Genomic DNA, 15,215 nt, shown 5'->3' with positions numbered 1-15,215 from the left:
CAAGCAGTGTGGTGTTATCAACCCCTTACCCACAATGCAGCATCAGGAAGTTTAAAAAGAAATGCGTGGTTTTTATACTTAGTTTATTAAGTTTAATTTGTGTTATATATATATGTGAAGTAAACGAAATTTCCAATTAATGAGAGAATGTCACTACGAAGAAGTGTTGATAGGATCTACTGCAGTACTCCACAGGGAAACAGTATGTGAGTGGCTGCTAACATGCAATACGTTTACTAAAACAGAACTATATCAGACACTTTTCGATCACTGTGGCAGTGAGCTAGTGCTGCTTGCAGCTAGTTGCAACTTGTAACTAGTAACAGTGATCGGTCAGTCACTGTGTGTGTGTGAGTAGCATATATAAAAATAACAAAACAGGACTAAATCAGACACATTTTTCCAATAACTGTGACTCTGAGGTAGTCTAGCATGGGAAAAAAATAACAGATAGTATTAAGAAGGCATTGTGTTCCACTGAATGCAAACTAACGCTGATTGTTAAGCCTCGCAACTAGTTATTAGTAACTAGTTACTTACTCATAGGGAAGTCAGTGTTTGTGACTGCATTAAAATACAAGTGTAGGCTGATTCAGTGAGATGGTCGGGCCTGTTTCTTTGCTGCCAACATGTCAGTCCTGGGCACAGTCTTTGAAAGAACCACTCTTAAGCCCTGTCCACACTAGTGGGCACTGCCCGACGGGCAAACACTGTTCCCATAACCCGTTCCACTAAACTGACCGCCCGAGTATGGAGCCAGAGCGACGTGGTTGTCTGGTAACACTGCTTCGGAAGCGAGAGAAAATATAAACAGCTGGAAGTGCCCGACGGGCGTGCCCGCTAGTGTGGACAGGACATTATGTTCTCTTCGGCTGTAGTTTTCGATCAAGCACTGTAATGAGAATCCTTGCTCACAGCTGTATGTTTAAGGACGACGTTACGCTACAAACACCCAAAAAATCGAAAATTTCTCAAAATAGCGAAATATTGCTAAAAAGCAGCCTAAAGCATTGGTAACACTGTCCTAAAGCTTCAAAGTCATACGGAAGTTTTTAGTATTTATTTTTAATATTTTTGTAAATTATCTAATGACAGAAGTGCTTGTTTACATTGTAAGTGACGACGTATATACTGTGCATACGCAGTTTCGTTGGAAATCTCTGTAATTTATTTTATTTTCTCGAAAAGAAATAATCAATTGGTAACTAAACATCGTACTGAATGGCAATATGAATTGAAGTACTGCCACTGAGGAACGCCAGCCTCACGTGAAATGTCACGTGGCACCAACTTTTACTGTTTCGGTGATTGTGGTTTTATTTTTAGTTTGTGCTTTTTTTACGTTTTATCTGCACATAGTGATTGTGTAACCATGGCACGACCAAGAAAGAGTAGTATTGCTTGAAAGAAGCGAGCTAAACAGCAGTTTTAGCGCGAATAACGAAATCCAAGCAAAACGGAGATTAGAGATTCCTCCGCTCCTTCTATCAGCTGATAGCGCACAGCCCTCCACGCCGGCTGTTGACACGCCTACTCTTCATCCTCTGCATACTAGTTCGTCTGCTGATTCTGCTACTATTCATCTTATGCCTTCTACATCTTGTGATCATATGATGACGCCCTCTGTTTCTAGCGATCGTCATAAAATTTCTAGCGCGGAAAAAAGAAAAAGATGGTGAGGTTGTCAAGACCTCGTAAGAAGCAGAAGACCAGAGCTGATGATGCATATGCCTGGAGCATATAAACTTGGCTAGAAACAGTGCTGAGGGAAGGGAAGAGGCTCATCCATGGTAAAAAAAAAAAAAAAAAAAAAAAAAACTTCCCTACGAAGTACTGTTTCCAGAATGCTCCAGGGGTGAGGTACAAAAGTACCGGCAAAAGTCTTTGACTTGTATTGAATCATATATATATATATATATATATATATATATATATATATATATATATATATATATATATATATATATATATATATATATATATATATATAGTAAAACCAAGGGAAACACACTGTTTTTCATGTAAAATGAATAGTTATTCAATTTCTATGCAGAAATTGTGCATAGTGCACACTAGATTTCTGCAGGAAGGGTAGTACTGTTTCCAGAATGCCCCAGGGTGAGGTTCAAAAGTACGGCAAAAGCCTTTGACATGAATTGAGTCATATTTAGTAAAACCAAGGGAAACACAATTTTTTCATGAAAAATGAATAGTTATTCAATGTCTATGCAGAAATTGTTCATAGTACACACTAGCTTTCTGCAGGAAGGGTCTGAATTAAAGCATAAACTTTAACGCGCGATTTCTCCTTTTTTTTTTTTTTGCTAAAATAATGTCACATTTATTGAAATAACTCGGGCAATTCTTGATCAATTTGGGTGGGATTGGTCTTGTTTTGAAGCTTACACTTTTTACTAAATATGTAAGATAGCAAATGCCTTTAGCATGAAAACTAACTCTCTAGGCAATTTTAATATCCAAATAGAGGGGAAATTTTTGCGAAAAATTTACTAGGATAACTTGGTAACATGCCAGAACACAACTATTGCACCTAGAGCAATATATCTACTTATTTTTTTTCAATAATGACATGTACTTTCAGAAAAAAAAGTCCATAACCCTAGGTCAAATAGTTACTGAGTTATTTCAGTCTGAAGATGACATTTCTTAGCATTTCTTTTTAGTCGAAAATGCCAATTTCAATTTTTTGTGCATTTATTTCTGCACATATCTAGATGAAACTTGCTGTTTGTAGTTACTGTCAGGTGCACTACTTGCAGTAAAAAAATTAGTTCAGTACCTCTGGAAACGAACGTCGGTTCCGTACACAATTTGCTAAAGCAGAATAAGAACTTGCCGTTGTTTTTGCTAAAGCAGAATAAGAACTTGCTGTTGTTTTTGCTAAAGCAGAATAAGAACTTGCCGTTGTTTTTGCTAAAGCAGAATAAGAACTTGCCATTGTTTTTGCTAAGGTAGAATAAGAACTGGCCGTTGTTTTTGCTAAAGCAGAATAAGAACTTGCCATTGTTTTTGCTAAGGTAGAATAAGAACTGGCCGTTGTTTTTGCTAAAGCAGAATAAGAACTTGCCGTTGTTTTTGCTAAAGCAGAATAAGAACTTGCCGTTGTTTTTGCTAAAGCAGAGTAAGAACTTGCCATTGTTTTTGCTAAGGTAGAATAAGAACTTGCCGTTGCTTTTGCTAAAGCTGAATAAGAACTTGCCGTTGTTGACCGGAATCTGGTCAATGACAAACTATCGAAAGAATCTTTTACAGTCGAGTCATTGACAAAGCACATGTAGACCACTTTCTACAAACAGGTTTGCAGTTATTCAAAACCGAAGTATTTTGAGAAACCCGTCACGTACCCCCGGAATTCCTCTCATGTGCCCCTGGGGATATGCGTACCCCAGGTTGCGAAATCCTGAGGTAGGCAGAAGGGAGTCGCTGTGGACGGGATCTTCAGTGAACCAAGACCTGCTGTGTCTGGAGTTCCACAGGGCAGTGTTCTTGGTCCACTGTTGGTTTTAGCGTATACAATTGATTTGGCTGCTGGCCTGGAAATCGAGATTGTTCAGTATGCCGATGCTGCAACATTTGTGGGTGTAGTAAAGTCTCCACTTATGGGAAATGAAGCCACCCTCAGCCTCAGTCGGGACATGGACCCCATCAGGGAATGGTGTAGTCATAGGGGTACGGGGCTGAACTCCAGGAAAACGAAAACACTATTGATTAGCAGATCTCGTACAGATTCCCCACCCCGTCCTCCCCCTTCAGGTGGATGGAACTTTGCTGAACAAGTCTGAAGCTTTAACTGTTCAAGGTGTAACTTTTGACTCACATTAGGCATTGTTCGTAAGGCCTCACATATTTATAACAGTGACAAAATCAGTGCAACCTGTTTTGGGTCATTTGTACTCCCTTGACTCTTGGAATACTGTTCCATGGTATGAATGTCTTCTTGTGCCAGAGATTTGTCTCTTTTAAGTAGAGTAGTTCGTGGTGGTAGGTTCCCGTTTCCTAATAGTGGATGGTCTCCCGTGTGCCACTTTTTCATAAGTTGTAGCTCAGCAGAGATCTTTCACGTTCACAACTGATCCCCTTTATCTGCCGAGAGAGAGCAACCAGTAAATGTTTAAATGTCGACCTTCCCAGTTCCAGAGGTCCCCCTATTCCTCAGAGGACGTCGTGCGATTGGAACTTCAGAAGTTCAAGCGAAGAAGCACTGCATTGCTGCACGAATGCTATTCTCCTTGCCTTTTGATACATTTTTATCTGTTTATTAATATATTTTCTTTTGATAAATGGGATCTCTTCTTTCTGTATTTCCCTTTACTTCTTCCTGATGAACACCATGTTCTGTGGAAGGTTGAATTTCAAATCAGTGGCCCCTTTGGTGGGCTTGTTCCATATGAATGGGTTTCATCTACTGAATAATAATAATAATGGACGCTTTATATCTCGTTCAGTTTTGTGTAGATGTGATGATATTATTCTGTAGGTTTCTTGTTTATAATTCATACTTATTTGAGAGAGAGAGAGAGAGAGAGAGAGAGAGAGAGAGAGAGAGAGAGAGAGAGAGAGAGAGAGAGAGAGAGAGAGTAGTTGGTTACTTTCTCAGAGCACATTATGCTATTATATTATTATATATATATATATATATATATATATATATATATATATATATATATATATATATATATATATATATATATATATATATATATATATATATATATATATATATATAAGTGTGTGTGTGTATAAATAAACAATAGGATAAGGTGTGAGACATACACAAGGTTTTACAAACAGCTTTATTGAAGAACATTTTCACAGACATCATTATAAACTTTTTATTAAGATAGAAGAAAATTTACCTGTGGACATTCATACGCAGTTTTTGATGTTCTCATCAGACCTGGTAACAAACAGTTATACTCTATATACATATATATATCCTTCATCATAGCTCTGTTCTTTATAACAGTCAACTGATTGTCAGGTACGTCATTCATTACTTATGTCAAAAGGAGCCCGATGGAATGTGCTGTAATGGCACATGCTTAACTTGCTCTTTCTCGCCCAGGGGTTGCACCCGTGCAAGTGTGTGTGTGTGAGTGTAAATCGCTAAATGTAGCAGGGGGTAAAATTCAGTCCTGCGGGATGCCATCCAAAACTAAAACGACGTCATCGCCGTCAGCCGCTCCTTCGAACACAACGCCGCACGGAGTGTCGTCTGCTATGCCGTACGCCATTTCCTCGTAATCTTTCAGGCGGTTCTCAGCGTAAGCCTCAACCATGAGTTCCATTCTGGTCAGCTTGACAGAACTCTTGTGCAGAGCACCCCTCACTAACTCCTGCATGTCTTTAGTCTGTTCGCTCATCTCTGCATCGTGAAAGCCGACAGACAGCGGTTTTTGCCACCCGTAGGCTTTGAGCACCTGGCTGAGAGGGCTCAGCATTTCTGCAGAGGCACAGTAGACCCACAAGTCAAGTTTCACATTCCTAGGGAGAGGTGATGCTGTGCAACAGTGCGCTAAGTTTCTGAGATCTTCGGTGCTTTCTATCATTACTGTCAGTTGGATTGCTGCGTCTGTCTCTTGGGAGTATTTTAACAGGCTAATTAAGTCACTTGTGTATTTGTCTTGCAACTTTCCATTTAACGTTAGGATTATCGTGTCCGTCTTTACGAGCTGACGTAAACATTGCTCCGTATCTGCAGAAAGAGCAAAATTACACATTATACTAACGGGGGTTGTTGGTGAGACTTTCATCATAGTGGACAGCATTTGGCCTAAGCCCTCTGGCCGTGACTTTTCGTGAATAAACTGTAGTATACATTCACAAGGATGGAACTTTGTTTTCCTTAGTAAGTACTCTACCGCTTCAAGATCCTCAATATTGTGTGAATGTGGAGAGGAAAACTCGATTGCTATACACTCAAAGACTTCTCGAAGAAGCTCACAAACAGTTGGGTGCTCATGACATTCTCTGAGAAATGTAGCCCACTGAACCCATGCTGTGACGGATGTAGCTTGTCGATACTCTCTGATGATTTTCCTCAAGTACTGGAGATTGACGTCAGCTTTTGAGGTTTCCATTGCAGCCAAAAACTGTAATGTGTTTTGCTTATCGACTTTCTCGGTGTCAATCTCAAAGCTGTATGGAGACTCATCATAATCATAATGACCTTCGTCTTCTCCTTCTACTTTCCCTTGTTTTACGAAGCATGGGAGAGGGCCTTCTGCAGTGGGACTTAGTGGGTACTTCACATTGCTTGCCCCTCTTTGAACAAAATCATCATCATTTGGAGAGAGTTTTGACCTTTTACTGCATTGATATCTACACCTGCAACATTTTGTTAAACGGCTTAGAAGTGTTGACATACAAGAAGCACTTCTTTGTTTATCCTGCTTCTCACCTTGCCAGGAATGTGTCTCTTCTTCTTCCGCTGCTCCTGGCCATGAAGCTGACTGCGTTGGTGTTGGTAGTCGTATGAGCTCGGGTTCTTGATGCTGTGTATAAGTTGGATGTAAAATACCATGCCCCAGCATTCCTAGTATGTCTTGATTTTGACTTATGTACGTAGCGGTGAGGTATTCCTGGAAACTTTTGTGGAAAAATTCCCATGCATACTGTGTCCTAAACTTCTTGTGCAATGTGATGCACTTCATGAAACAGGACAGGGCATCCATCGGGTCTATGTTGTTGTTTTCCGCTTCTTGCACGAGTTCGTCTGCGCATTTCTCATCCAGCACTTGCGTGTTGTGTCGGAGTGTCTCCCAAGCCACTTTACTGAGGGCCTTGAGCCACTTCTGACACGTGCGTTCGACCAGGCTGATGTGTCGCGACTCTCCGAGCTTCCGTTGAGTCCTCAGGGCAAGCTGCTTGATTTTCATCTCCGTGATTTCCTGGTGAATGCGCGTCACCGTTGTCGTCTGAGACAAGGATGCGTCGTCGTCAAGCCACAGCGACACCAGCATCATCATTGTCAGTGGCATGCACAGTAAAGCATACAGATGGTGCTCTAGCTCTTGGATTTTCTCATGCAGCCTGTTGAGAGTGGTTTCATAGTCACTTATATTCGCCTTTACTGTCGTCAGCAGTTTACCAAGGTACTCCCTGCGCTGATTACTGTCGAAACCTTTCGCAAAGAAAATACAAGTATCCTTGCTGTTGGATGACATTAGCGTCTTGGCTTCCTCAGTATATTCGGGTCTGCAGGTTATGATTTTTCTGTTCTTAGAAAATTTAGTGTTCAGTTCTCTGATGATAGCCCTCACATTTGAGCCTGCCTCGTCGAGGCCATCAACGACGAAGAGAACGGAACACTTCTGAAGGGCCGGTATCATGTCTTCCTGCCGAATAGTGCTGCAAGTGCTTGGCAGCAGTTCCTCCGTCAAGTATTCCCGCAGAGATTTTGAGTTAACTGTGTGGCACTGTATGAATATTATGATCTCAACATCTGGCAAATTTATGTCTTCTCCCTTAACAGAGGCCCATTTATGGAGAATGTATTTACAGATGTGACTTTTCCCAATGCCTGCGATCCCTTCGATGATCACGATCCGTGGAGGAGTGCCATTCTCGATGCGATGAGACAAGATGTCCTCCACTGACATAACAGAATCATTCGTGTCTTTGATGGTTACGTTTGTAAAGATTTCTGACTCACGAAGGCCATTGTTTCCCTCCGCTGCTGGAACCTGAAACCACTGGACTAGAGCTGACGACCACAAATCAAGGTAGTGTGGAAACAACTCGGCCTGAGAGTTGACAATCAGCTCGTTTACGATATTCTGGCGCAGGTCTTCCAGTTCCTGCTGATAAGACTTCAGAGAATATTTTGAAGTCGAGTTGAGAATCTCGTCAATTTTGATTCTGGCAGTCTTCACGTCCCGCCAGAGGTCGAGATTTTTCCGCTGACAGACCTTGCACAGTATGTTCTCCAGCAACGTCTTCAGCTTCGTCGAGCGCTCTTGAAGTTCTTCGTCGGTCAACGTGACGGCCTCGTGTGCCAGGAAATTTCTCTCGCATTTGATGCGGTACAACATGTGCTCAAGCTCCTCATCAGCTCCGCTTGGCGTTGGTTCCGTCCACTTCTTATCAGAAGGAGACGCAAGACCACACACCCACTGGAGCAGTTTGTACAGAAATGTAATGTCGAAGGTTTGCCAGCTGGTCCCTGCCTCCAAGGTACTTCTCTCATGCAAAGTAAAGATTTTTCTATATTGCATGTTGGAGAATCCTAGGACATGACTGCAGTAATCTTTGACACTTTGGCCTCCCCCACTGTATAAAGCAGTGCACACCTGCAGGAAATGAGAAATAAAATAAATTTTTACAAGACTCCTTTTCAAACTTTCATATATGTTACACAGACTTTGGTTGCTATAATTTAGTTCTGATTTAAGTACTTTTCTGTTTTGTAATTGCAAAATATAGTATTGAGACACTCATTCATAATACATAGCATTCTTAAATAATAGAGCATTATGATTTGTAGTCCCTGAACTGCAGATTTTCCAACTGTGCAAGTTATGTTGCCCTGAGCACACAGCATTTAAAACTATCACCATACAACCTAGTGACTGCGCAAATGGGTGATGGCGAGCAATTGGAAAGCGTTGTGCTTGCAAACAAAGGAATATAAAAGTATAAAACAACTTACCTTGGCCAGGATGGTAGCTGTGGGTCCCGTAGGCCGAAGCATGATGAAATACTTGAGCACATTCTCATCTTCCCTGGCGACTTCATCCTCCTGCAGGGGTCCGGGTGGTGCGTCGCTGAATATTGTGGCTGCTGCGGGTCGGATGAGATCTTCGACATCGTCATCGGCGGGCGTGTCTGCCTCCAGAGGCATTGCGAGACTTGCTGCTGTCTGGATAGGCCCAGATGCCACTGGAACGTTGCTAGGAGAATCCGTGTTTGTGTCTGGAGGTGCTGCAGTGCTTTGTGCTTTTGGGAGAGGCTCAGTCATCCTGATAACTCTCCTAGTTGATTGGTTGATAGTAACTGTGGTGTCCTAACCTTCTGTTGTGTCTTGAAGGTGAGGTTCTGACTTTCTTAGTAAGTGTTGGGTTTCATGTTCTGGTGGTGGGCACTGCAAGGCAGAATCAGAAGTCTATAGTGGGCATTTTCAATGTTTGATATGCTACGTCTTTCATTGTAGGGCCTTGAATAAACTTTGATTTCAGCATTTTATGCAATTTCCATAAAATTTCATAAACTTAATTTTCTAGTAAGGAGGACAATTTTGTTCAGTTACCTTTCCAGTTGAGTTTCAGTTGTAAAAAAAAATGTTTTTTGGTGTGACCCTAATCTTAATAGCTCCATGTTGGTTGTTCTCTTCAAGTGTTGTTCCTGTAAACAAAGAAATGAGGAGAAATTTCTGGTAAAAAAACATTGCAGTATATATATGTACAGTATACTGTACAGTATACTGTATATATTGAAATATATATTTTATATATGCAGTTGTACCTCGGGTAAAATAGAACACTGGGTGTAAATTCTGACTGGTTCCATCTTCATGTCTGAAGACAACTTGGAGATGTCTCCCCCAAAGTGGTAGAAATTTGCAATATATATGCTAGAGGGACACTAAAAACAAACATACAGACTTAGATCAGGCTTCTATTTACAAATCTGTTCATCTATGCAGTTGGTCTCACGCCTTTGTAGAATCTGTACGATTTACATGTATCTTTTTGACGACAAAATTTGTCAACAAGTTACCTGACTTCAGACACTAACGACTGTTTGGCTTCCAGCTTTCCGTATGTTTGCTTGTACTTTCACTCTAGCAAATATATGTATCGTAAATTTCTCCCACTAGGTGTCAGTCCTGTAGAAAGAGTCTTGGATATAAATTGAAACTTGTCAGGGCTTATACCCAGTGTTTCATTTCCCTTGTGGTACATCTGCATGCACACACACACACACACACACACACACACACACACATATATATATATATGAGTTCGTACTTTTAATAGTATGTTTGTGCACTATAAAAATCCGAACCGCTCAATTGAGCTAGACAAAATTTGGCATGTGGCCATCATTTGACCCAGCTTAGAAGATAGTAGGGTAGGTTTCAAACCCGTACCCCCTTCCCGTTCCCCCATCCCCCTTCCCTTTGTAACTTGTGTGGCAAATAAACTCTACGGGTTTATCATACCTCATTTCATGTATTTGGTACCATAGAAATATATTATTTAAAATCTTTTTCTTTCGTGTGATTAATAAATTCTGTGTCAAGGTTTAGACAGTCACCTTAGTAATACCTGGATGAAAGGGACAGTCAGCACAGTAATATTTGGATAAATGGGACAGTAACCACAGAAATATGAACTGGATATAAGGGACAGTCAGCACAGTAATCCTTGGATAAAAGGGTCAGACAGTACAGTAATACCTGGGTAAATTGGACAGTCAGCACAGAAATACTGCCTGGATAATCGGGACAGTCACCACAGTAATATTTGGATAAAATGGACAGTCATCACAGTAATTCCTGGGTAAAAGGGACAGTCACCACAGTAATACCTGGATAAAAGGGACAGTCACCACAGTAATACCTGGATAAAAGGGACAGTCAGTACAGCAGTTTCTGGATAAAAGGGACAGTCATTTCAAGGTGGTGCAGGGAAATTTTTCTGAGTCCTTCAAAGTTTTCCCAAGCGGCGCTGGGTTGGTCAGCTAGTATACTGTATATGTATATGAATTTATATTATATACACAAATTATATATATACACATACATTATATATACAAATTATACACACACACACACACACACACACACCCACATATATATATATATATATATATATATATATATATATATATATATATATATATATATATTATATATATATATATTGTTACGACCCGAGGAGGCCGTTCTACAGGTTCTTAATAAGTTTTTAATAAGGAATCGTAGGCAGTGATAATACAACACAGTGAATATGAATGTGGTAAACAAACACCAGAAAAAATAACAATATTTATTACAAAACTCAAAATTTCTTAAATATTAAATCAACCTTGCGCAAGTCACACTTACAACTAGAAAAAACATACTTTATACAACTAGAAAAAAAAAAAACATACTTTATACAAACACACTTAGGGGAATAGGTAGTGTGTTATAACCACAAGGTTCACCTAAATCTAATGAACTGATCCCTAAACCAATAAGAGGAATCCTTAATACTATTCAAACGGAACGGGCCCAAAATTCAAATACTAACCTAATTCTAAACAAAATCAGAAGGAAGAAAGAAGGCAAATGAAAGGTAGAAAACCTTAAAATTACCTACCTAAATAACAGAGCTAAACACGCGAAATACAGTAAATCAATATCAAAATCAGGGGAAATTATTTTAACCTGTAATTATGACCCACACCATAACAATATAGTTATATGTATATATTTATAGGGTTCATATATAATCAGGGGTTATCCTAACCCAATCCTTGGTCATTCCTGGGAAATGAACACTGAACGTCCCTGGAGTTTCTCGAGACTATCAGTCAGCAAAACAAGGGAGTACTAGGCATCAGGTGGAGAACGACAAATGCGAAGAGTTCCCCGAAGGAAACCAAAAGTTTACACCTTACCTAATGCTAGCCTCCCTACTAGCCTCCTTTAACGGGCTCCGACAATCCAGACGTGCAGCAGTTCCAAGACCCTCAAAGCCAAGTCACAGCTAAAGCCTCTCCTACAAAGCTGGGATCCCGCGCCAGCCCTGTCTACCCGTGGACTCCTCCAACGGGGGAAAAGGCAGGGGAGGTCGCAAGTGACACAAGTCCCTGCGAGGCTACAAGAAGAAAGCCGTGATCAATATATATATACCGCAGGTGGCTCTTCACGCACACCGGCGGGTCGGAATTTTCAATGGAATATATAGAAAATCTTCTCAAAACGTAGATTTGACGAAAATATATATATTCCAGGCTAGCTGCTGCACGAAGTCCTTCTGGTATGTCGATACAGCCCGAACTGACCCCAGCAGGCGATACCCATCCCAGGCGTAACACCTGGACCGTCACTCACACTCCGACGAAACTAAATAATAACAAAAAGGAGTTAATAGGGTTGTTCGCTAATTAACTATTGAAGAAGTAACGACAACACTCCTAAAATTATCATACGATACGCAACACATCGCATAAAATAAACACACAAAGATACTTTATAAGAGAACAATAATTAAACTCGATCATGGCTGATTTAAAAATACATCCTAAGTAATTTACATTTACATGACACCTTCCTCCCCCAAACAAAAAAAAATTTATTCACTAAATAGAATTTTTTTTTCCTTAACTAAACTATCAACCATTAACACAATTTGCTACTAAATGTCATAATCAGGCTAATAAATACATCACCTAAAAAAAAACAAACTACAGACTTTAGTTAAACTATAAGGTAAGTACATTCAATCAACCGAGCCAACAAAAGAAATTGAGACCTGAGATTCATATATTCGAGTTAAATTATACCCAACACCTGAAAAAGAATGTGCAATAAAATAATGAGCCAAATTCTGCTCAATACATGTAAGTAACCAAACCATAGTCCACAAAAGGGGTCATAGATCAATTGATCATAAAGTATATATATACCAACCATTGGAGAAAATTTCAGAGACCAAGGTAACAGAGAGGAGGGACAAGATCCTACAATCGGGAAAGAGTATCAGGAATACAATTATCGGCTCCCTTAATATGTTTAATGACTAGATTAAACTCCTGCAGTTGTAGGCCCAACGCAAGATTCTTTGATTGGAGCCCTTCATCCTCTCTATAAATGTCAATGGGTTGTGATCAGTCCAGATCTCTACAGGGAATGAAAAGTTGGTCACATATGGCTTAAAATGAGTCAGTGTCCGAACCAAGGCGAGGGCCTCTTTCTCAATAGTGGAGTACTTCCTTTCTGCCGTCAGCAACTTACGACTATAGTAAGAGACAGGGCGTACTACATCATCCTCACCACGTTGAAATAAAACTCCACCCATCCCAACATCACTGGCATCCACGGCAATAATGAAGGGCTTCTGAAAATTAGGGGAAGTCAATATAGGATTGGACACTAACATCATTTTTAATTTCAGAAAGGACTCTTCACATTCAGAAGACCAAGTAAACTTCTGACCTTTCTTTAATAAATTTGTTAGAGGCTGTGCAATGTCAGAGAAGTTCGAACGTACCTGCGGTAGTAACCCATCATACCTAACACTCTACGCACGTCTCTAACATTACACGGCCTCTTCAATGCAATAATGGCCTCAAGATTGGCTTGTTTCGTGGCTACTTGACCCAAGCCAATCTCATGACCCAAATAAATAACTTTAGCTTTGCCAAACTCACATTTCCCGAGGTTCACAACTAGACCTGCAGCTGCAAGGCCTCAAACACCTTCTTTAACCTAACTATATGGGTTTGCCAGTCATTACTATGAACTACAAGGTCATCAATATAAATCTCGGTACCTTCCAGTCCACAAATAACCCTATTCATTAAACGCTGGAAGGTACAGGCAGCATTTTTCATACCAAAGGGCATAACCTTGCATTCATATAGCCCGAAGGGTGTTACAAAAGCAGAGATTTCACGGGCTCGATCAGATAGGGGAACTTGCCAGTAACCCTTTAATAAATCTAACTTGGTAATAAATTTGGAAGGTCCTATCTGATCGAGACAATCTTCAATCCGAGGGAGAGGGAAAGAGTCATTTACTGTACTGGCGTTCACCTTCCTATAATCTACACACATACGGAACTTACCATCCGGTTTCTTCACTAGGACTACAGGAGAACTCCAAGGACTGACCGAAGGTTGGACGAGGTCATGCTCCAACATGTATTTAATTTCCTCCTCTACTATTGCACGTTTCTCAGGGTTCAAACGATATGGACACTGCTTAACTGGCAAAGCACTGCCCACATCAACATCATGATGGAGTAAGCTCGTCCGACCTGGAGAGTCCTGAAATAAGTCTGGAAAAGCTTTTATTAATTTTAACATATCATTCCGCTGAGATGTCTCCAAATGCTCTAAACCAGTTTTTAAAATTTCTAAATTCTGCAGATTATTACCAAGAGCATCTGAGGACACCTGATCCAACAAGTCATCTTCAATGTCACTAACAGGGTCTACAATACTAGTAACCGGTTCATAAACTATGGACAAAGGGTCTGGCCTACTAGTTGCATAAGATTTCAAACGATTTATGAAAAATACGGCACTTCCTCCGAGTACCAGGAGCTTCAATCTCATAATTGACATCTGATAACTTCCTTAAGACCTTCCAAGGCCCCTTAAATCTGGGCTCAAGGAAGTTATCAGGGTCTGTGCTCAGAACTAATACCAATTCTCCTGGTTCAAAGGAACGTACCTTACTTTTTTATCAGTTACATTTCATGGTTGTTTGCGAGGAGGACAAATTCTCTTTGGCAAACTTCCAAGCTACGGACAGATTTTGTCTTAAGTCATCCACCACCTGTCCCACTTTTTTTCGCCCTTTGACCGGTTTCCAACAATTCATGGAAAATTTCAAGGACCTCGGATATATATATATATATATATATATATATATATATATATATATATATATATATATATATATATATATATATATATATACAGTACACACACATACTCATACATACACACACATACATGCATATACATAAAATATACTTACAATATATCCCTGGTTCCACAGAAATCCTCCGAAGCCAGACTTCTAACCCCCTAACAGATAATCATCACACGACATTATTCATTGTAACTCACTCGATGCCACCAATCTTTGCCCAATTTGGGTGGGTCCTCCCTTTCCAGGGCATCTGGAGGCGGGCCACGTCTTCGCCCCCAACCCCCAAGGGGTTTATATCCTAACGTTAGGCAACACTCGCCACTTCTTCCCAACTTCCTTGAAACTTTAGGGACACCAAAACATCACCTTGTGGGAGAACAACTTTGTTGATTTTTTCGTTTTTGAGGTGTTTTTTTCAACGTTTTTCACTCGTGAATGACGCTTTAATGACCGAGAATTATCGTGGGTGTTTCTGAGCCTTCAGTCTGAGACTGCCTGCTAGTCTTGAGTAACTCAAGGCTCTTATGAGCGAAGAGGTATGTTTGGGACCAGATTGCTCCGAGGCCATGTTAACTTTTGCTTTTTTTTTTTAACAATTAAA

The 15,215-nt window shown here is 40.3% G+C and overlaps 1 protein-coding gene and 1 long non-coding RNA gene across 5 annotated transcripts in view; one reads left to right on the top strand and one right to left on the bottom strand.

The window, feature by feature from the left end:
* LOC136856190 (uncharacterized) overlaps window positions 1–15,215 on the top strand; it is a 212,105-nt gene that overhangs the window by 192,935 nt on the left and 3,955 nt on the right. The window lies entirely within an intron of this gene.
* Window positions 4,801–15,180, bottom strand: LOC136856185 (uncharacterized). 4 transcript variants are annotated; one of them, XM_067133863.1, is made up of 6 exons: window positions 14,720–15,142; window positions 13,800–14,012; window positions 11,629–12,076; window positions 9,269–9,363; window positions 8,672–9,103; window positions 4,801–8,312 (listed from the first exon to the last, which is right to left on the bottom strand). In XM_067133863.1, the coding sequence occupies exons 5-6, from the start codon at window positions 8,978–8,980 to the stop codon at window positions 5,151–5,153; spliced, it is 3,471 nt and encodes a 1,156-aa protein (XP_066989964.1). In that variant the 5' UTR covers window positions 8,981–9,103; window positions 9,269–9,363; window positions 11,629–12,076; window positions 13,800–14,012; window positions 14,720–15,142; the 3' UTR covers window positions 4,801–5,150. The 4 variants fall into 4 exon arrangements, with proteins under 4 accessions (XP_066989964.1, XP_066989965.1, XP_066989963.1 ...); XM_067133864.1 differs by lacking the exon at window positions 13,800–14,012 and adding an exon at window positions 12,968–13,070; XM_067133862.1 differs by lacking the exon at window positions 13,800–14,012 and having other exon boundaries at window positions 14,720–15,149.

This window comes from Macrobrachium rosenbergii, chromosome 34 (genome assembly GCF_040412425.1).
Source record: "Macrobrachium rosenbergii isolate ZJJX-2024 chromosome 34, ASM4041242v1, whole genome shotgun sequence".
In the NCBI taxonomy this organism is placed as follows: Eukaryota; Metazoa; Arthropoda; class Malacostraca; order Decapoda; family Palaemonidae; genus Macrobrachium; species Macrobrachium rosenbergii.
This window is presented reverse-complemented; position numbering and strand designations above follow the sequence as displayed.